This window comes from Neolamprologus brichardi, chromosome 12 (assembly GCF_056152115.1).
Source record: "Neolamprologus brichardi isolate AB-2024 chromosome 12, ASM5615211v1, whole genome shotgun sequence".
Lineage (NCBI taxonomy): Eukaryota > Metazoa > Chordata > Actinopteri > Cichliformes > Cichlidae > Neolamprologus > Neolamprologus brichardi.
The window spans coordinates 12,384,836-12,406,841 of NC_142115.1; the positions used below are offsets into that span (position 1 = coordinate 12,384,836).

General features: G+C 41.1%; 2 protein-coding genes across 9 annotated transcripts in view; both read right to left on the reverse strand.

The window, feature by feature from the left end:
• Positions 1-6,426, reverse strand: part of ep400 (E1A binding protein p400) — a 30,877-nt gene extending 24,451 nt beyond the window's left edge. For 4 of the 5 annotated variants that reach the window (XM_006803159.2, XM_035913106.2, XM_006803156.2 and 1 more), the window contains exons 1-8: positions 6,238-6,426; positions 3,726-5,077; positions 3,517-3,624; positions 3,335-3,419; positions 2,965-3,084; positions 917-1,311; positions 523-822; positions 79-264 (exon numbers count right to left, since the gene is read on the reverse strand). In XM_006803159.2, coding sequence (XP_006803222.1) covers positions 79-264; positions 523-822; positions 917-1,311; positions 2,965-3,084; positions 3,335-3,419; positions 3,517-3,624; positions 3,726-5,042 — 2,511 coding nt within the window. In that variant the 5' untranslated portion in view covers positions 5,043-5,077; positions 6,238-6,426. The remainder of the gene's footprint in view (positions 1-78; positions 265-522; positions 823-916; positions 1,312-2,964; positions 3,085-3,334; positions 3,420-3,516; positions 3,625-3,725; positions 5,078-6,237) is intronic. The other variant, XM_006803157.2, reaches the window with a different exon arrangement.
• A 1,104-nt stretch (positions 6,427-7,530) lies between these two features.
• ulk1a (unc-51 like autophagy activating kinase 1a) lies at positions 7,531-21,609 on the reverse strand. 4 transcript variants are annotated; one of them, XM_035913096.2, is made up of 28 exons: positions 21,101-21,609; positions 20,902-20,994; positions 20,777-20,818; positions 19,465-19,497; positions 19,310-19,346; positions 17,937-18,110; positions 17,752-17,825; positions 17,553-17,654; positions 16,301-16,359; positions 14,864-14,946; positions 14,720-14,770; positions 14,534-14,622; positions 14,262-14,418; positions 14,090-14,150; positions 13,914-14,003; positions 13,587-13,700; positions 13,352-13,482; positions 12,773-12,867; positions 12,382-12,503; positions 12,022-12,137; positions 11,590-11,715; positions 11,187-11,210; positions 11,071-11,096; positions 10,782-10,957; positions 10,573-10,691; positions 8,938-9,095; positions 8,678-8,813; positions 7,531-8,561 (listed from the first exon to the last, which is right to left on the reverse strand). In XM_035913096.2, exons 1-28 carry the CDS (start codon positions 21,188-21,190, stop codon positions 8,506-8,508), a joined length of 2,634 nt encoding a protein of 877 aa, XP_035768989.2. In that variant the 5' UTR covers positions 21,191-21,609; the 3' UTR covers positions 7,531-8,505. The 4 variants fall into 4 exon arrangements, with proteins under 4 accessions (XP_035768989.2, XP_006803216.2, XP_006803215.2 ...); XM_006803153.3 differs by having other exon boundaries at positions 11,071-11,210; positions 14,319-14,418; XM_006803152.3 differs by having other exon boundaries at positions 11,071-11,210; positions 12,382-12,500.
• Positions 21,610-22,006: the final 397 nt, after the last annotated feature.

Consider the following 22,006-nt stretch of genomic DNA (forward strand, 5'->3'; position numbering starts at 1 on the left):
GTTTGCTCCTTTTTGTTTTTGTGTCAATTTGTGATTTACCCTTCTTTTCTTCAGTTAATTATTATACGTTTGTCATACCTTCTTAGCAGCAGCTTCCTTCCACCTCCTTTCCTGCGCAAAGTCAGCTGCCATCCACTGCATCTCCTCTAGGAGATAGTCCCAGTGGGACTTTGGACGTGAAGCTTCCACAAGCTTAGGGAGCCTACTGGCAGACCACTGGCCCTCCTTCCTTAACTCAGATATGCGCTGATGCACTTGACTCTCCTGGCAATCATTTGGTCCATTAGACTTTATATGTTGATAAGATTCAAACTTACTAAATACATTTATAACAATGCACAACAACGGAACATCAAAAAAAAAATTAAAATAATGGACATCAACAGGAAATTGTTGATATGGAATATGACAAACTTGAAAAGAACAAAAAACATGCAATGACAACATTAAAAGGCACCAAATCTTTTCCAGGCAAGGCTTTTAACCAACTGCTGACATCTGTATCCAAACTAAGGTACTCACCAATTTGGCCTGTTCCACTTGCTTATCTTGAGAACCCTCCTGTGAAGGCTGCACGGCTGCGCTTTGACCAAAGCCACCTATTTTGACTGCTGATATGCCATTGGTTCCAGTCATTTTTGACTGGGTGCTTGGGTTGATGTTAGAACCAACAGGACGAAGAGGACTTGCAGTATGTGGGGTTGGAACAGAGTTGGGAGCAGAGAGCGGAGCAGGAGACATAGATGTCATTGATATCGAGTTGGTCATAATCCTCTGAACTGCCTGGTTTGACTCTGTTCCGGGGCGAGCAAGTGCCACTGTCTGTAGAGCAAAGAAAAAACACTGGTAATATCAAGTTTACAGTATCGTCTTTTAGTCAATTTGCATGGAGGCTGACCACTTCACACACACTGACCGCTTGTCCGGACTGCAGAATGGCCTGGGATTGTTGCTGCTGGGGCTGCAACTGGAGATGAAGACCTGACTGCATCTGATGCTGCAGCTGGGCCTGGAGCTGCGTGTGGGGGTTCACTGTGGTCAGGAGCGCGGTACCTGTCTGCACCTTCACCTGTGCCTGCAGCTGACCCCCTGGCTGAGTTGGATTCTCTACTAACTGAGCCTGCTGGGAGAGTGCCATGGGCAAGCCTGTCATAGGAGGGGCACCTTGTGGCAACCTGCCAGGCAGCTGAGGAGGCGGAGTGTGCAGGCTGGCTGCATTCTGCACTGGAGGTCCTTTGGATGGGTCGTACTGTTGCTGGTTCTGCTTCTGTCCTGCGATCTGGACTGCTTGAGGAGTAGGCGGCATCCCGCCTGTATACATGGTAACCAAAGTATAGGACAAAAGGGTAGTATAGAAAGTGACACAGAGACAAATGGTAAAAAAACGAGTTGTTAATGTTAGTGTCCAATGTGCAGGTTTTTTTTGGTTTGTTTTTTTAAATAAATGCTTTTGTGTTCCTACAATACAGATTAATAGATGCCGTTAAGTGTTCGGCAGCTTTCCCTTAATATTCATTTGAGAGACCCCCTTATAGAAGTTATATATTTTGAGTCTAAAAGGTAGAATATAAAATTGTACTTTTAACTATTAAACATTTGTTTGAGTTTCAGCTATAAGAGCTCCTCAGAACCTTCTCTTAATGAACTACATGTACTGTACTTAACAGGAGTCTATGACTACCTGATGATCAGAGCAGAAACTAATGAAACTCATACAGCAAAATGATTACAGAGGAAATGAAATCAATATGAAAATCTACATGTCTCTCAAATAAAATACTACTTTGATTAATGCAAAACTAAAACCTTGCATTTCAAATGTTGAGAGAATGTGGTTAAAAACATTCAAAATTACTCATGCAAGAAGAAAGGTTTTAGAAAGAAAAAAATGTAACAAAGAAACATGAAAAAAAGAACTTCAAAAAACAAAGAGACAGGGAGAAGTAAGGGGAAAGAACTAAAGCGGACACTCACAAAAACACTGTATGTTTGGCATGCATGAAGCAATGTCATTCTAGCCGTAACCAAGGCATCTGGATGCCTCACATAGCGACAAAGCACAGAGGTGAGCAAAAGGACAGACATGGGGTCTTGCAGATAGCAGGCCTGAGCGGAGCTGTGCACACTAAAGCATCACCTGCCTTACCTCCCTGCACGTCACACCACCTTGCCTAGACGCCATCAACACCTGGCCCTGACACACCCACACCACCACAATCGCAAACACCTGTGCCGTGAACACAACTCCTCCAAATGATTCCCCTCCTACTTAGACTGAGGGAAAGAAGCCAAGTCAGAACAAAATGTCATGAAAAAACATGGAAGGAAATAAACTAAAAGTGGACATGAGATAAATAAAAAGTCTTGAAGACTGATGATTCTGAGTTCCTGTTGATGGCTCACGCAAAGACGGACAATTGAAGAGGGGCGTGTGAGGGAATGACGATGGGAAACCAAAGGGAAGCATGACATGTGGATTCATAAAATGGGAGATCAAGCAAAACCCATTGGAAAGTGAATTCATTCCCACAGGCTTCCCACTTTCTGTGATCCACCGCCAGATAAGATGAAAATCCATCAGCACGGGAAGGTCTTTCCAAATAAAGACGACAAACAGGAACAAACTTCAGAAAAGAAGAGATGGATGACGACAGGTGATCAATAGTTAAAACAAAAAAAGAAAATCATAAGACATGGCATCTTCCCATTGAGTGGCTACTCATTCTTCAGACTTGGATTGTCTTCTTCCCCATTTATCCTGACAGAGAGAGCTTAAGCCTGAACTTCCTGAGGACTGCTGAGAAATCCAGCAGATGGAAGATCTGTTTGTTGATGCTGCTTGGAGTTTGTTTGTAGAAGATGAATGTTGTGATTTCCTTTTTAACATCTCCTTAGTATGAGCAAAGGGCATAGGTCCAGCAGCATCGAACAGAACACAGAACGGCCTGGTAGAAGCACTCCTACCTTGCGCAGTTGGCATAAGCTGCTGGAGTGGAACGCCAGGTGATCCTAAAGGAGCTACACCAGGATGCTGGAAAATCAGCCCATGGCGACCAACGTCAATCCGGGGCCTCTTAGCCTGATCTGGGATTTAAAACACACAATACCCTCATAACGCAAAAAAAAGCACTCGGCACACAGCAATGACCTTCTGAAGACCGTACAGGTCACCTCTCCTTCCTCGGTTTAAGACTTCAACACAGAGCGCTAGTAGAGGATGCCAAATATCTAAAAGCAGAAGCAATTAGAGGGAGAAAAGAAAACAAACAGAAAACAAAGCAAACGGGGAGAAAACAAAGCAACATAAAACAGGAGTTTACGATCTTTGCCCTACCTGCCTGCACCATAGCCTGTTGCCTTTTAAATGCATCAATGTCTCCAGGGTTTGTAATGGTGCCAGAAGTAGCTCCTTGGTGTCCCTGCAAAAACAGCCTCTCGTGAAATTAGTGAGACACTTTCAACAGACTTTAAGGGCATTATAGATCATTTCTTTAAAATAAGTGCCTCCTCTATCACCTGAAACTGCTGTTGGGTAGAGAAAGCTGCAGAAACATTGGGAGGAAGCTGTGTTGCTATGGCAACTGGTGTCACTGCCTGGCCATCCTTTCCAGTAACAACCTTTACCTGAAAAAAGAAACCCAATTTAAAGAGGAACAAAATTCAACGGAATGACAGGAAAGAAAATACATATTTGATCGCAGACCAAGAGCCAGCTGATGTAATACCTCATCATTAATAACCTCAGACTGTTCTTCTTCCTCCTCTTCGTCTTCAAGGTCCAAGTCACTCTGTCTCAAGTAAGTATACAAGGGAACACAAGGCTTCTTCTTAAAAGCTAGATAGTCCATCATGTTCCCTTGGAGGTGCTGCAGGAAGAAAAGTTCAATCAGATATTCTTTGAACACTTCTTTCAGATTCTCCATCTTCTTGGTGTGGTGCTCCAAGCACTGTTTTCTCAGCTGAGCAATCTCTGGTGTGGAAGGAGCAATTTCCTCTAATTTCTTGGCAGCTTGCTTCTTTACAGTGCCCACAGTCATGCTGGTGGGTGCAAGAGAATTGCTGGGGATCCCTTGAGATGGACTGGTGAGGGATGGGCTAGAGGGTGGTATAGAGGAAGGTATACTGAATGATGTGGCTGTGGTTCCTACTCCAGAAACCACACCTTGTTGAGTCTTCTCAAATATCAAAGGACTTCTAAGCTGTCCTTGAATGATACTGCTGATCTGGGGAGGTAGGTTTGAGGTGGTGATGTGACCAGGGCTGCCCAGAGTTGAGAGAGTGGTGGCCACTGGACTTTGAGGTGCATGGTGGTGGATGGTGCCGCCAGTCTGTGAATGAGGCTGAGAAAGCCGTCGTTCCCTCACAGACCCTGGCGCTCCTGGAGAGGCCAGCTGTACCTGGCCAGGTGTGGCTGGGGCAATCTGGGCCAGTCCTGTTCCCTCTTGGTAAACAAAGTGACCACTGCCTGATGGACTCCCTAAACTGATTTGCCTCACTAACATGCCAGCGTCAACAAAACGTGTCGGACTCTGTCCGTGCACACCCAATGCTGCTGCAGGAGCTGCTGGCCTCGTCACACCTTGCAGAGAGGCTGGACTATGCTGGGTAGGACTTTGAGGTTGAATGGGCTGGGGCACAGGTGAGGTGACCTGGATGTAGGAGGGTGGAGTATGCTCAAACCTCCACTGAGGTGTCGTATGCTGGAATCCTGGGGATGCGGGGTTCTGGATGGGAAGTGTGGTTAGGGTTATTTGTTGGTTAGCAGTAACCATCTGTCCCACATTTTGTAATGTTATGTTCATGTTCGGGCCAGCGGCTGGACTACGACTCATGATTATCTGATAATTGGGTGACTGAGGAGCTGAAGGACTGGCAGCGGAGGAAAAAGGGGTCACAGGTGATTGAGGATGGTTAACTGTAGCTTGCTGCTGTGTAGTTGCCATGGTCGGCTGCGACTGCTGCTCCTCTGTTTCTGACCCGCTGACAGACTTGGGTCTCTGAAGCGGTCGTTGCATATTCTGTGATCCACTTCCATGGTGCATTGCGTGATACGGTTACAATCTTTAAACACAATAATCTGTGAAAAGGACAAAGGAGAGTAAAAATGATTTTTATTTATTTTTACTTTTTTAATGACTATATGTGATGCAGAAAGTTTGCTCGTCATCTGGGAGCAAAATATCTAAAAATTAACCATAACATGTCAACAACTTCACGTGAAATGACATAAATCAGGACCAAGGATTGTGTCTGTAATACCCACTGCCTGTGATAAACTGGAGACTCTGGTAGCAATAACCAAGTAATGTCTTCTAGGGTTGCCTTTTTTCTTTTGTTTCACTGTGTCTAGTTATAAATAATCAGTCTTTTAGCTTCTCCATACATTATTTTTGAACATTTAACAAGCACACACTCAAGTAATGACACCGACAAAAATCAGTCACTGCCATCAGTAAATCTTATCTCGAATGTCATTACAGTTTGATATCGTGTGCAAGAAAGACATGGACTGTTACCTACATACACCCCTTAATTATCCAGGTGGAGGTCTTATCAGAGCATCTTTACCGACGTACAGGTTTTGTTTATTTTTTACATCTGTTTGCACCTACAGGTGAACGCCAGCTACCATATACACATTGTCCTGTGGTAAAAACGATATGGCTTATTTGGTTTGATACTGATTCCGCCAAAGCTAACGACCATTTAAAACAAAGATGATGTACCTTAACGGTACCGAGGTGTTGCCAACGTCGTTTGACAACGACGCCTTGAGAACAGCGTTGAGAAATTTACGAGTTAGTGAAACCCAGTCGTTTCAACACCGTAAGAATAACATTACATTTACAACCAACATTTCCAGTCGACAGCCGTAGAGCAGTCGTTTCTTGATACAGTCTTATATTTACAGCGCTTGTTAACATGTTAGCTTCACCCGCCTACAATTTCTCCGGGGCGTAACGTTAGCTTAGGTTAGCTGCGATGAAAAATAATAAATGCAGGTATCGGAACAATCAGGTCTAGGTGAATGGTTGATCCAAATATATATAAATAGAGTAATATGGAATGTAAAAATTAACCTGTAACATTTACAATAACACTGTGTATGGCTTTTGAGTAATTACAATAACCCGTGCTACATGATGCGTGCTAGCCGATGCTATTGACTAGCTTGTTTTTGCTAACAGGCCAGCTACCAATGAATAAACACAGTTATTACTTCAACGGCGTACTTACAGGGAATGGGGCTTCTGTAGTAGTTTCATAAATCCTAAGTCATATTTACAATAGGTCACATACTGCAACACGGGCTATTCTGCGACAAATAAAATCTTGATATTGATAGCTGCTATTCACTGTTTTGAAGCTAAGTTAATTTCATTCAGCAACATGGCGACCGCGGCAGCCTGCTGTGTAACCCGGATCCCGTTCTGAATCCGAGGAAGCAAAAATATGACGTAATCTAAAATGGTGGGTTGCATGAGCGATTGTGATTCTAGATGAAAATGCGGTTGATAAAATCATTATAGGGTTACTTGATTTTTACAAGCAAGCACTGACAGCTTGGTGTTTAAATATAACTCCTACAAAGGTACTGAATATTAAAGATGATAATGGAATTCTGACTTTGAGCTGTTTAATCTTTCATCTTTTTCTTTTTATCATACAGGTAATTTCTTTATAAATTCAAAATATATATTAAACCAAAATAATATACTGCAGTTTTGATGCTATACCAGGAAAAAATTCCCTATAATGTTACAAACCTGATGTTCCTCATCTAAGCTTTAATTCTGAAGATTTTTATGACCGCTTTATATCGGTAGCCCTGAATATTTAAATAATAATATAAGAAGAAGAACAATGCTCTAATAAGAATATTGGCAATTTAATTTTGTTACTATCTGTCTCCAAAGATTTATTTAGTGATACACAGTGAGAGAAAGCACTGAAAACTTGTGATAAATACTGAATCAAAAACAAGTTTATGGAAACCACTGCATAGGATCTACCCAGTGAAACAAGAACTGAGAACATTCAAACTGTATTCGTAGTATAAATGTGACTACTGTGGACTGGAAAATAAAAGCATGTCTCATCTCCTTTTCCATACATAGAAGCAATGTTGTTTGATGTAATATTTTACAAGTCAAGACAATAAGACCTAGGTTTGTTGAATGCATATAATATGCAACGTAAATGATATCCTGGCATTATAAAATGTAATTACGTTTGTTGAATACTTTGGGGTTTTTTTCTCTTTACTCTAGTGTGTCCTCTGTGCATGTTTGCTCATTATAACACTGAATAAATCTTGGCGGGTAAATAAATAAATAAAGCCTGGTCGATTCATACATTCACAGCTTATTAGTTAACAAGAATATTATGTAGTAAAATTGTATACTTTAAGCTAAATCCTGATTATAAAGAAACTATAATTACTTATGGATTTGAATTAAACAGAAGCTTTGATAAAAGTCAACATTTGAGTAAGAACACTGAAATTGATTTCTACTGCAAACTGTCAGCAACTTTATAATAAATATTTATTTTGATCAAACACCATATAACAACTTATCTTGGCAACATTTGACAGGCAGTCTTAAAACAATACAAAAGGCATTTGGTAAACAGACTTCAAACAATTAGTTAAAATCACCTAGTGCCATGCACGGTTTGCACATGGATTGAATGCAAACATACATCTCTAAATTCAAAATCAGCAAATCTCCAAATGTATAACACACACAAGAAAAAAAAAACAAATATGCATAGATACACACAGAAAAAAAGTCACTTGAAGTACCTCATAGCTGAGTACATCACCCACCCAAGGGAGGGATTTTTGGATCATGTGTAAAACTAAAATCTCATTCAAATGTCAAAGAATACTTATTGCACTCCACACTATATGGCCATAAGACTGGCAGTCGTAAGGCAGTTATTGTGTATCAGGTTAGAACATACTTTCAATACATTCATATTCACTCTTCTGTTATAATGCAAAGACAGAAAAAAACAGGCACAGGTTTACAAGTATTGCTACACATTGGCAATATTTGGTCATCTCATTCAAACTCTTCAGAGTCCCGCAGGCTGGTGATTATACACCAGACACATAACTCAAATGTTTCGAACACAGAAAACCACAAAGTAATCTTTGCTTCAAGTATAAAACACTTGCAATCATTTCTTAATTTAGCTCATCATTCTATGTGCAAAACACCAAAACACACTAACACGTACGGTTTGTAACAAAACAAATACTGAAAACGATTTACCTGATCATAGCTTTTAAACATTCATAACCCAACCTGTTTTTCAAGAACTTCCAGCCTTTTTGAACCTTTACTGTGCATTTATCTTTCAATTACAGATTGGGTGAAGAAATGAGAGGAGCAGTTGCTCCAGTGGTCGTTTCCCTTAGGAGAGATCAAAGTGCAGACAGTGATGGCAGATGGATGAGGCAAGATAATGCAGTTGCTATTGATGCAGTCGTGGAGCTCATGAATACTGCTTTATGTGCAGAGTTGAGAGCCGCCGCTCAATGCATTGCTTACCTAAAGAGATAAGGGAACAACTCAGTGACCACATGACAAATGCATGAATACAATGACTAATGTTAGCATTTAAAATTTCTCGTTAATGGGTTGTGTGTCACAGAGCTTCTACGTACATTTTTCTATGCCGTCAATGTCCTCTTGCTCTGTGAGGGTTCGGGACAGACCCTCCATGAGCACAAGGGCTTTATGGTAGCGCTGCACTGATGTGGTGCCATGGTGGAACATTTCATCTAAAGCAGCAGACTTTACCTGAATGGAGGGGGAAAAAAGACACATGCATATATTTAAAGAGCTAAGATTACAATTGATAGCATATACAGCACAGAGTCCATCTTGGAGTGAATATCAATATCCTCCTGTGAAATGAGCTGACCATGTGCACAGTGTGGTTGTAGATGAGCTTCTCTGCTGTGAGTGCATTGAAGTTGTCCATAAGTTTCTGCTTGTTAAGCAAGAAGGTCTGCAGCTGATCGCTGAGGGAGCGACAGTAGGTCACACAGTTCTTGTACAATTCATTCAGCTTCCTGATTACTGCAAAAAAACAAACAAAAAAAACCTAATTAATACAGGAACATTTTTACTTTCATTAACTGTTAATAAATACACACAGATACACACAATATTTCTGCCTAAGTGGTTGTGCTCCTACAACAGGAGTTTCAAGAATGACTTCAGTTTCTTATAATGTCTTCCTGACTGACAGATTTTGGTGCACTTTGCGGCCAACGTGCATTCTTGCATCTCAGTTTTAGTCACTGTTTCCATTATCATTTTAGCTTGTATGTATGTGTGGCAGCAGTAAATACAGAGACCCATGAGAGCAGAGAAAATGATAGTGAGGCAGGAATATTCAGTCAGGTTTACTTTTTTAGTGGTAGCCACAAATATAGGGCATCCTGAGTAAACACCATAGACGATATAAAAGATGGATGTAGCCTCCATGACGTCGCCCACTATTTTGTGAAATCGAATTTTAAAGGGTCAGAATGGGTGTTTTTAATGTCACATGTTGGTTTTTGTTACTGGATGTGACAAATGAGGGATGGATCTGAGTCATAGGCCAGCATCTTCTCTACATACCCTGCATAACAATCATTCCTGAAACTTAGAACGATAAAAATTCACAAAATGGACTTAACGTTTTACTCGGGACGACCCATGAGAAGTGACTCTGGGTATAAACTCACGATTAAAGTGTTTACAGATGTCAGGGAAGAAGGCAATTTGCTTGCCGATGTCTATAGGAGCGGAAGCCCTTTTGAAATCATAGGGATTGCCCCCTGGTGGCCTTAAAGAGCATGCCAGTGTAAGGCTTTACTTTTCAGACTTAAAGATAAGTCCATCTTACATACTCTTTATGGTAATCACCTAAGTTTGCACAGTCTGCAAGCAGAGAACTGGTTTTAACTGTGTAACAAAGACAGTCACAGTCTGGAGCATTGAACCAAATATGTAAAATAATGTTGAAACACTTTGACCTACATGGTCATGTGATTTGAATTATTAAATTAAATTGGGCGATCGTGGCTCAAGACTTGGGAGTTCGCCTTGTAATTGGAAGGTTGCCAGTTCAACCCCCGGCTTGGACAGTCTCGGTCGTTGTGTCCTTGGGCAAGACACTTCACCCGTTGCCTACTGGTGGTGGTCAGAGGGCCCGGTGGCACCAGTGTTCGGCAGCCGCGCCTCTGTCAGTGCGCCCCAGGGCAGCTGTGGCTACATGTAGCTTGCCATCACCAGTGTGTGAATGTGTGCGTGAATGGGTGGATGACTGAATGTGTAAAGCGCTTTGGGGTCCTTAGAGACTAGTAAAGCGTATACAAATACAGGCCATTTACCATTTTAAATTATGGGAGGTTCTGGATTATAGTTCAAGTTCCTTTTAAATTACCTTAGTACAAATACTCGAACAATTCAAGCTATTCTATTGGTAGCACAATTTCTGAAGAAATTCACACTATGAACGTTTACCTTTACCTTACAAATCTACAGAAGGGAATGTTGGTCTCACCTTGTTTGACTGTAGCAGATGGAAACAGCTCGCCTTTCTTGACATTTTCTTTAGCGCTGCGCAGAGCTGATGACAGAAACTCTTCAGCCTTCATGTACAGCACCAATTGCTCTGCATAGCTGGAACATTACATAGAAGTTTTAAGATTTTCTTTTTTTATTAAACAAAGAGAGCTACTCCACGTGTGGAGAAACTGTAATGCCTCTTACCTCCATTCTCTACTTAGAAGGCTGATCTGATCAGCCACCAAGCTCTGATCCAGGAAGGAAACGTCGGGACTGCTGATGGGCTCGAGCCCTGGGTCCTTAGAGGAAGCCAGTTCCATGACACACTGGACGAAAGCCAAAGTGAACTGCAAGTCAGTCAGAGCATCTGTGTGAGCCTCCTGTGAAAAGAACACATAAAATATTCTCAATGTGGAAACCTTTCATGTGGAACCCGCAAATGTACATTAATGACAATCCTGGAGTATTCACCACTATCGGCATTTGACTGTACCTCCATTAATGTGTCTTCAGGGAGCTCTGGAGGATGAAAAATCAGGCCGCTGCGTGGAATAACATTCATTGTTTCAGTGTCACTGTGCCTACGGTTTCTTCGTTGAAGATGCCAACCTGAGTTTAAGTAGCTGGGAGCGTCTATATTTAAAAACAAAAGGCAAAGTTAGCTTAACCACATACAGCTGATACATAATTCATGAATATGTAAATGGATTTAACTGATAACACGTTTTAGCTTTTAAAAAAAAGATGGAAAATATAAACACTTAACAAATGGAAAATGACCTGAAATTTTGGTTTTCCTTGGTTAATCACAACAATTTTCCTTTAAAGTTAAGAGTCTCAGTGATGTCCAAACTCAAAAAGCAGCACATTATAATCAGATTAAGCGGTTATATCGTAAGCATGCTGAAATTAAGAGACTTATTTAAACCTTCCTATAAGCAAAACTAAAATGATGGTTCAAAATAAAAGCCCTCAGTAGAAAGTTTGTAGTGAGGGAAGTCAGGACACCTACCTGAGAACGTCCTCATTAACATGGTATCAGGAGGTGAGTTTCCACTGGATGGAGAGCCCATAGAGAAAATCACAGGAACTGGGCTGTCTGAGCACTGGAAAACTCCATGACAGCCAGCAGGGGGTGCTGTAGGAACAAGTAAGACGAGTCAGATGACTGCTACCCCATTGGTAAGGTAGCCTAGATGAACTGAAGTAATGTAATGCAGTGGTCATGGTGACTAAATTAGATACTTCACAAAGGGCTCTTTGTGCCTACTGCATGTACCAAACATGTGTCACCTTCCCCTACATGTGCGGTGATTTTGTAAAACCTTCTTCTGCATCACTTTAAGTCAGTGGTTTTATGAATGGACACGTTCGTACAGAAAACAGACGCTGTCCCTTTAGAAGTCATTTGACTGGTTTTACTTTTAGCACGTTGCACTGATACCTGTTATCTCCATGCTTTTCTCCCTGCTGAGGCTCTCGTCTTTCCCTTCTTCAAAGAGTGGAGCTCCGAGGGCCGCCTTCAGTAGCATGTCAGATAACCTTCCCGTGCTCACTGATCTGCACATGTAATATATCCACAGACACCCTTGTGAGCATTTAATAATTAATCAACCAGCATATGTTTGACTGTGTGTTATCTCTTAGTAGCAGACTCCCATAATCTTAATTAGACTTGTGATATTAGCTTGTAATTTTTCAGAATGCTAAAATATTGTCAAAATTTATAATGATTTAACCATTTATTTATTTATTTATTTCAACCATTTATAACAACAGTGTGGAAGTATTACACTGCTCATACCTTTTAAAAGGGCCCTTTTTAATTGCTGCTTTACGGCTGAGGTTGGCCTGGGAAGTGGGGTCAAGGGATTGCAGGTTTGGGACTGTCCTGGTTCTGTTTGGCATTCTTGGCTGAACCTGCTGCTGAAAAGGAAATTGAACTGTTGAAACATCTTTCCCTCTGTGCCCATTTATATCTTCTATTATCCGCTGACACCATAGGAAGTGTAAAAATTTGCTGTTTTAAAGAGATGTGGAAGGAAATCACCCCGGTTTTTGTAGTGTGTGCATTGCAAAACAATTTCTAATGTCACAGACAGAATGGCAGAGTAGAGTGGATGACTTAATATTAACTGTAAAATGTTTATTAATATTAAGTCAACACTGTGTCTGTATGGCATGTTGAAGCTGACCTTGGGCCTGTCCTGCATGTCAGGAGAAGCAGCGAGGAGCCCAGTTCTTGTGCTGAGTGGGAGAGTCTGCTCTGACGTCTTTGGGCTTGTTCCCACTGGAGAACAGAACATTATACATATAAAACCACTGTTTTAAAGAGCACATGATATTTGTAAATGCATTTGTTGACTGTAGGAATTTAGAATAAAAAACACAGATGAGTGAGAGCAGAAGGAGCTACAGAGAAAATAAAATACTGACAGTTTACCTCAAAACAAATTTAAAAATCCACAAAAAAAATGTTTGTGTGAGATGGTGAAATTGAGAGTGTGTGTATTGCTGTTGGAAGGTTACAGTGGAATAGGTCTGCTTAACAAAAGCTCCTTTCAGACATTAAAAAAGGCCACATAAATATCGGTCTCTGATAATAATTAACTATTTTTTAACTTCTAACAATCTTCTTTTGTGTGCATTTCCAATGTCCAGTCAACTGTGTATATGAAAGTTGACTGGGATCAATTTAAAAATTATGTATTTGTGTATGACACATACAGATGAATGCCTTCATAGGTAATACAGAAGCCAACTGATCTAATTACCTGGCGGGGAAAACTGTTTAGGTTGGCTCCCTCCAGAGTTGAAGGTAAAAATTGGACTGGGAGATCCACATTCTTCATACTGTGGTGGGCTTTCACTGCTGCTGGGACTGCTGGGACAGTATAACATGACCCTGAATGAGATGAGACATTGTTAGACAAAGGAAACAGAGAACGCATAAGAGTAAGACTCTGAGGTGGGGTTGGTGCACAAGGTGCATAAGATGGATGGACATGCCTGGTGGAGCCATGAGAGCCGACACACTGCATACGCTGGTAGTTTTGGATCTGAGTTGGGACGGGAATGGGCACAGACGGGCTGAAGTTACTGCCAAGTGTTTCAGCTGGCTTGCTGCGTGGTTAAAAGGGGAAACATAGAAGAGTGGGCAGCTGATTTTATAAAGCAGTTATAAACAGCAGTGGAACAAACATGTTCTATATACCGTGAATATAAATACTGTTTGATCTAGCTTCACGTTCAATTTAATTATCCATATCGGACCTCTTTTATTTTCCACCAGCTGAACTCTAAAATTGGCTTTCTGACAGTCTGGCTTTCTCTTACCTAACAGGCCTGGGGGGAGAGCGCAGCATAGGAGAGCGTGGGGGTGTCTTTCCAGTGAGTCCAGCACCCCTTTCGGCCAGTGGTGAGCTCCTATACAAACACATTTAAAAAATTACATAAAAGAATAAAACTTAACTGAACCCATACAGTGTTCAGGCCATGAAGGGAACACTCACCCACGGTCTTTAAGGGAACTTTCTGGGGGTGACCCAACATTTACTTCGCATATATGCTCACCTGTAAAGCAGCACAACAGGAGCAGTCAGTCTTTTTGTGCTAATGTCAAAAAAATCATGCACTAAAACATCCTGATAAATCTGATGTGCTCCTGATGCTCAGAGGTCTTACTGGGAAACAGGGCAGGCACCAAGACATAATCTTCTGTGAGAGATTGGATATATCTACCATCTTGATTAGTTGTTTCTTTCTGCAGGAAGCCAGGCTTGTCCTGCACAGGGGTGTAAGGCAGCTTGGGCTGAGGTTGGTGCAGCTCTCCATCGGAATGCTGACAGAGTGAAGATAAAACACAGATGTAACGAAAACTAATATTAATTATGGATTTCACAGTATGACCAATTGGTTTCAGGTCACTTCACTTCATGAGAAAACTTTGTGCATACTTGAGGCGAGGCCAGCTGAGATGTGGAGGAGCTGCTAGAGGAGCTGCCGGAGCCAGAACTGGGGTAGGAGTGCACGGGGACTGATGAGCCTGTGACAAAAAAAATAGAGTAAAGCACTTGTGTTACGACCTCAGCTATAACGGCGTCGCTGATACTAAGCTGTCCTCACAACAATGCGACACTTACATTTCTTTGTTGATGAGCTTGTTTCTAAAAAGGGATGGTTAAAAAATTCCTCTGAAAAAAAAGAAAGAGATAAAGACATGAACAAAATACTTTGAATTCAATTATTAAATTATGTTTTTTACTAATAAAAAGGGGCAGACTTACCAAAGCTGATCCGATCTTTATGATTCCTCTGTAGAAGCCCCAACAGCAGGTGTTTTAGGTTATCGGAGGTCTCCTTTGGGATGCTGGCAAAATACAACAGCTTTCTATTAAAACTTGCATGTGTAAGAACACAGCTAATAATACAAAACCCAGGAGAACAAATTGTTAAAGGTTATCACTATTCAATCATTCTAATCATTCTAATCATTTTAATTACAAAATAAGATGTAGGGAGAGGAGAAAGTATGGGACGATTATTCTGTAGCTTTTTACAGCCCAGTGTATTATAGCCTTTATTTAGATCATGCTAATATTTGACTTCATGTTAAAGTTTGTTCACTGAGTTATTTTGTGGATATTTGTGGCTTTAAAAAACAGACTGCTTCAGACGTTCCATACTGTGAACTCTAAAATATGAAATCTTAATCTAATGTACGGCTTCAGTACAAGACCTTGAGGGGTCATGACACTCCAGGCAGTCAGCCATAGTGTATGTGTTTATGTAAGTGCTGACCTACAGTATGTGGGTAGTATGGAAAGCAATAGCCATACAGACCAGTAGCTGGCACTTCAGGGCAGGTTATATATAGAGCCAAAGGAAAACAACAAACTATTCCCACACATACACACACACACACACACACACACACACACACAGGCAGAGCCTTTCTCATCTCCTGGCTTAATCACTGAAAAAGATAAGCATGGCTCCAAGCCACACACAGGCTGGCAAAGTACACCATGAAAGCAGTGGGCAAACAATCCATAAATCCCTCTGAACACTTTCCAAGTCCAAATTCTGAACATCAGAGAAGCTGCGTTCAAAACGACTGCAAATAGCTACGAGGCCTAGCTGCAAAGGCCTCTGTATGCACTGATAACAAAGCCGAGGCAGAATTGTTTATAGAGAATTAAATCCTTCACAAGAAGAAGGATTTCTCTATATTTCCACACTGTTGTTTGGGTGAAACTCTAAAATATGAATTGTGTGAGAGTTGCTGATGGAAAATGTTGTCGATGATCGTTCCCGTCAGGTGTCTGGATGGGTTTCTTCCACAACAGCACTATTCTTAGAAGTGTTGTGCGACTTATTTACTCAGAGCTAATTATATATGTGTGTGCATGTGTCCAAATATACATCAAACATCATTCACGGAGACAGAAATGTGTTTTTATAGACAAACATTATTAGCATCCAGGGTAGATTTCTTAGTAATGCCAGTTTATGTCGCCTTTCTACCGTCTTCCTCTGTTTGTTATGCATGTTGCTTTGTTCCAGGCTCATCTTTAAATGTTTTCAACTCAGTCTTTTTTCCATTTTGGGGAAACATTTAAGTTTTGTGATGTTTTGCATTGCTGCTAGAAATATATACCTGCAGGGTAATATCTAAAAATGTTCGGGGCTGGAGTGCTTGGGTGAAAGCTGTTCGTACTCACTTGGGGAACAGGTTCCTGTTACTTTCATAGAAGAGACGAAGCTCATGTGGTGTGCTGGCCTGTATACAAAAGACACAGAGACAAGAGTAAGACTTGGAGATGACCACCCACAGACTATAACAATGCAAATGAATGAGTCTGGACTTTACAAACAAGCATTTGAATAACCGATCTTCTGGCCTAAAGCTTTACAAATGTAAATTTTGATCTCTCTCCACTGCTTTTTTCTCTTCTCCATCCCCTCACCCCATAACCCAAGCCTAGGTCTGCTGGAGGTCTCTTGACATCATAAAGGAGTTCTTTCTTCCCACTGTCACCACGCAGTTGCTAATAAAGGATTGTCTGATTGTTGTGGTTTTTCTTTCTAATACTGTGAGGTCTTTGTCTTATAAATTAAAGCACCTTCAGGTGACTGTTGTCGTTATTTGTCACTATCTAAAAGCATTTGAACTGAATGAACTGTTGTGTAATGGTCCATATAGCCCAAGCATAAACACAATCAGGTTTCCAGAAAGGCAAAAGTGTAATGAATGCTTGCCAGCTAAACCAAGTAAACATCAATCTCAGAGACAGCAGCAGCGCCTCACCTTTCGCTAACCTTTGGACTTTTCACTGACCTGCCAGGCAGAAATAAAAGGCAACCTTCCCTCTCATTGCCAGAGGAAATAAACTGCAATATAAATAACCTCAAGAGACGTAACGGACAAAAGGGCCAAACACAATGTTTTTCTGTCTACACGGGGACAGAAGGGGCAACTTTAGCACAAAATACACAACCAACGAGGAGGTTAAACTATTGGCATGTGTCTATATATGTGTGAATCACAGCTGAGGCAGCTTGCAAATAACAGTGCAACAGTGGCATCTGAGCAGACACGTGAAGAGGGGAAAGTAATAGCTGGGGTTGTGAAACAGCATTTAATCTGGGTTCACAGAAATGGCTCACAGTAATTTCCAGCTGCCTCTCTCATCATCCCAAGGCTCATTTCTAACAAGACGCTCCAACGTTTTCCAGCTAACAACACAGAAGATGTGGAAAAGTATCACCCAGCAGGCAGTGTCGCGAATCATGTTTTTCCGTTTTTAATGTTATGAACAAGATGCATCATGTTACACTTTGACATCAGTTAGTTTGTCCTTTGTGTGAACTGAGGCAAAACAATTTCATGACCGCTTGTGATTATGCAAGGGACCTTAGCAAGTCTTTGTTAGTATTGGTTCACATGTTTGTTTTTTTTAAAGTGCTACTCACATAAAATGGTGCTTTTCCAGTCAGAGACTGGTACACGATGGTACCGATGCTCCACAGATCAGCCTTGGCATTATAGTTCCTGGACATGATGACCTCGGGAGCCTGTGGCCAAAAAAAAACCCCCCAAAACAGCTTAGAGGCACGGTTCCATCACACCTGCTTGGCACAGGATACCAGAGTGAGCTACTTTAATGCTTACCATATACATGGGAGAGCCACACAGCGTGGCTGCCATGGTGTTTGTCTGGAGATGACGCGCAAACCCAAAGTCAGCTGGAGGGTGAGAGAAACAGGTGACAGTGTTTTCCTTTTAAATCTATATGAACACATTTTTATTTATTTTACATTTAGACCATCTACTGCAATGCTGGTGTAAATCATTACCTAACTTAAAGGTGGTATTGATGGAACTGGACCTGCGCCCCTCTGGATGGCAGAGCAAAATGTTCTGGGGTTTGAGGTCTCTGTGGACGATGCCTTTGCTATGTAGGACCTTCATGGCCCGTGATATCTGCTGCAGGAATACATGGATGGTGTCTTCACTCAGAGTGCCTTTAGCTGTCGATTCAGAAAGAGAAAAAGAAAGTCAGCCTGATTATTTATTTATTATTATTATTATTTATTGATTATTTATTATACTGGATAAAAAGAAAATGCATTAGCTTACTTATGTGAGACTTTTTTTTTTTTTTTAAAAAAAGCTCAAAATATGAAAATACACTAGGAAAGCAAAGCCAAGCATAGAAATGCTGCAGCTACCAGCAGATATCTGGAGGAATATCTGACATGTACATACTGTAAGGACTGCGATATAAATATATACTTTGTTTGCTATCACATGTTCACCGTAACTTATTTATGGTGTAAAGTGTCAGCGTCAATGCTGCTATGCCTCACGGAGGAAGATTTTATTCATAATGCCTCAATTAGAAATTAAAGTCAAGGCTGTCTGACACACTAGCACCCCCCACAAATTCCACCACCACCACCTACTGCTGCACCAAACACCCCCTCCCTCCCAGTGCATCAGCACCCCATAGCCGTCTTGTTTTCCACCAGAGGACAGAGCATAAGGGAGTGACAGATGGGTGAGGTCATGTGGGAGCAGCAAGAACGTTGCCAAATGTGCACGAGTGCTGCGCTGCAAATAGCTGTATGTGTCTCCTTGGCAGAGACGCAGAATTGGCAGCTCTAGCCTTTAAGGACCGCTGGCAGTGGGGCCGTATTAGACCGACACTCCACACCAGCGGGGCAAGGCTAGCCCCAGGAAAAATTAACTCCATGTGTCATCATTATTTGAAACACGGCTTGAAACTTGAGGTAGGGGAATTTCCAAGTGAGAGAAGTTTTATTTAATGTTGTACTGTAAAAAAAGAAAAGAAAAAAGGTGGGGGTTTATTTTTAGGCTGCTCATTTTGCTGTTTTTTCATGCTGTAGGCAAACACTGGAGAGAAACTTTAGGTCAACAGGTTTTTATCTAGGTTAAGTACTTGGTAGTATTCATGATAATTCACAGAATGAACTTTAAACCTGACTTCTTAGGTCGCACTGCCCTGTTAGAATCCTATTAGTCCCTCAAAACACTACAAAAAAGCAGAGCTAAGCCCCTTAAAAGCCAGACCAGTACGACATGTTAACAAGCACCCCAATGCAATGGAAAGATAAGGCGTGAATGTCCTGTTTTTCTTTTGTGCTTTTGCAAAAACTGTGCAGCACAGATTCTGAGCTTTAAGCCATTTGTTTTGCAGCAAACTTACAATGAAGGTACTCTGCCAGGTCACCTCCATTGCAATACTGAAAAGACAAGAAAGACAAGCGTCAGCTCGGCTGACAATGCTGCCCAAGTAGAGGATGAGATTTGCATTTTCCCATGAAAACAAGACCAACCATTAGCATTTCAAACACAACTCACCTCCATAACAAGATACACGCATCTCCCAGTCTCCTGTTAATACAAGCAGATAATATGCAAATCATTCACAATGAGGTTACATGCAGTATTATTAAGCACTGGCTACATGATAGCTAAAAAAAACAGAGCTGAAGTTTGAGTCAGTAAAGTCACAAATATTTAAACTGCTTAAATACAACACTGGCATTGTAAACATTGGATTAGAAGTTCAGGCTATTCAGTGTTGCAATAGCCACAACGAGTTACATCAGCTGATTTGTAAGACTCTTTTGGCCCATCAGCAGCAGCTTCTAGAAACTCATCTTTGATGCAGGGAAACCCGATCCTGTCAAGACCACTGAAAAAGCTAACGAGGTAATATGAAGTGGAGCGAGAGATGTTCAGCGAGCCAGGTTCATTTGACTGTAATGGAAAGTAACAAGTGGGAAATCAAGTTGCGTCTTGCTTTTATTACACCAGGTTAAAGCCGATGAGCTCTCTGTATGCCGCACTGAAACCTTAGAACTGTTTACCACTCGCACTTGCTCTATTGCATAAAATACCTCAAGGCTATTATGGTGCAATGAGGTTTTCAGTTTTAAAACCTCATTGCACTACAGGAAAAATACAGGATTAAAATGATTAAAATATATATATATGTAACCACCATTACCAACAACAACCACAGAGAAGAGCCATAATAAAGCTAGTGGTGGTGTAATGTGTCTGGCTATAACAGATACCAGAGGGTTTAGATTGCACAGATGCCAGGTAAATTACACACAATAATGCCTGCATAAGCTTCTGCCTTCACCCCTGAAATCTCCCCGTGTAACCTGCAGTCATTTTTCTTGTGTGTGGGTGTTTCTCAGGTTGTGTGTTTTATAAGCCATTGTCTCACTGGCTGCAGTCTGCCATATGTCAGAAATAGATCACCTCACCCATGTCTGCCTGCCTGGCTATCAGAGTGTCAGTAAGTTGAGAAGAGGAAAGCGCACACTCAGGTAAATTAATGTTCTCTGCTAGAGTCATCTGCTAAGCTAAAAGCCTTTCAGGTTCTAGCAGTTAGCCCGAGAAGCAAATCCAAAATTTAGCGCTATACATCACAAGTAAACATCAATCACGCGGTTACTTTTATGCATTTTATATAATAATTTATTTGTGATGGAGGAACCTTAAAACTTTCAGATCAAGCTCTGGCCTTGGCTGTGTAACTGGTTGCCAGTGTTTCAGCAACATTTGCATCATGTGGCAGCAAAGTCAACAGTACAGCATGTCTGTGTGTTTTGTTGTGCATGTGCTGTGAAGATGAGGATGGGGGGAGCAACCTTACCTGATAGTCAAGTAGTCCAACAATGTTCTCATGTTTCAGTTCCTAGCAGAGGTGTGGGGGAAAAACATATTTGTCAAAGGTATTCTTGGAGACATGCCACAGCACCATCTTAAAAAAATACATACCTTTAATATTTTGATTTCTTTGGCAAGCAAACACTGAAACTTGCCAAGGTTTTTCTTGTTTATGCACTTCACGGCAACTTCCCAATCACGTTTCTTGGAAGGTAAACAAAGGGAGTACATAAGCACAACAACAACAACACAACCTATTCATCTCCAGAGATCCACATAAATCAAAATTAACATCAGATATGAAAGTTACCTCTTTATGTCTGCCTTTGAACACAACTGCAAATGCGCCATGACCAATCAGGTCTTTCCTGCTGAACTCAAACTTCCCAATAGACTCCATGGATATTACAAAAATAAATGTGTTAAAATATCCGACAATGTTTAAGTGGTTGCTTTTCCAAATGAAACAAACGCGCGGTCCCACGGCAGTTTTCTCCTGCTAACAAATCCCATACCACTGATGAAAAACACCGTCATGGCACGAAGCAAGCTTTGTGTTCATAGCACATGTCGATAAAAAACATAAAAAAGTTTCGACAAGCACAAAAAGTTGAAATAACCTCGTCGTAAACAGTATGTAAACAAAATATTAGCAGCACACTGTGCTTATTTAACGAGGTTAACTAGTCCATGTCGCTTTGCTAGAACCGGTAAAAGTTCAAATGACCGCTCGTCAACACAGTTAAAGTCCACACGACTATGTTTAAACTTTGTTGTATTCCTCCTCACCTTTCTACCCATCTACCCAGGGGTTATTCATGTCTTTTGGTGAGCATGCGCAAACAGGCAGGCAGCTGTTTCATGGTGTCGCCTTCAGGGACAACTCGTAAACTCGTCCACTTCGCATTGGTAGCTTGTTTCAGGGTTTGGGGCTACTGTATTATCTTAAAATTTAAAAGTTTGGTATTACATACTTTTTACTTACTGGCGAAAACGTCTGGGAAAATAACTTTTAAAAACTCACGCAGATACTTAAGCATTAAAAACGTAGAAATTAGGTTGAATAATAACATGTCAACTTAACTCTGAGAAACTTTTTTTTTCAATTGAAGAAACAAGCTTCAACACAGTTCTTCATTACTTGCTGTATTTTTAATTACAGAAAATAAAAATCAAATACTAATGTTACGCTGTGGAGGACTACTAGAGTAGAGAT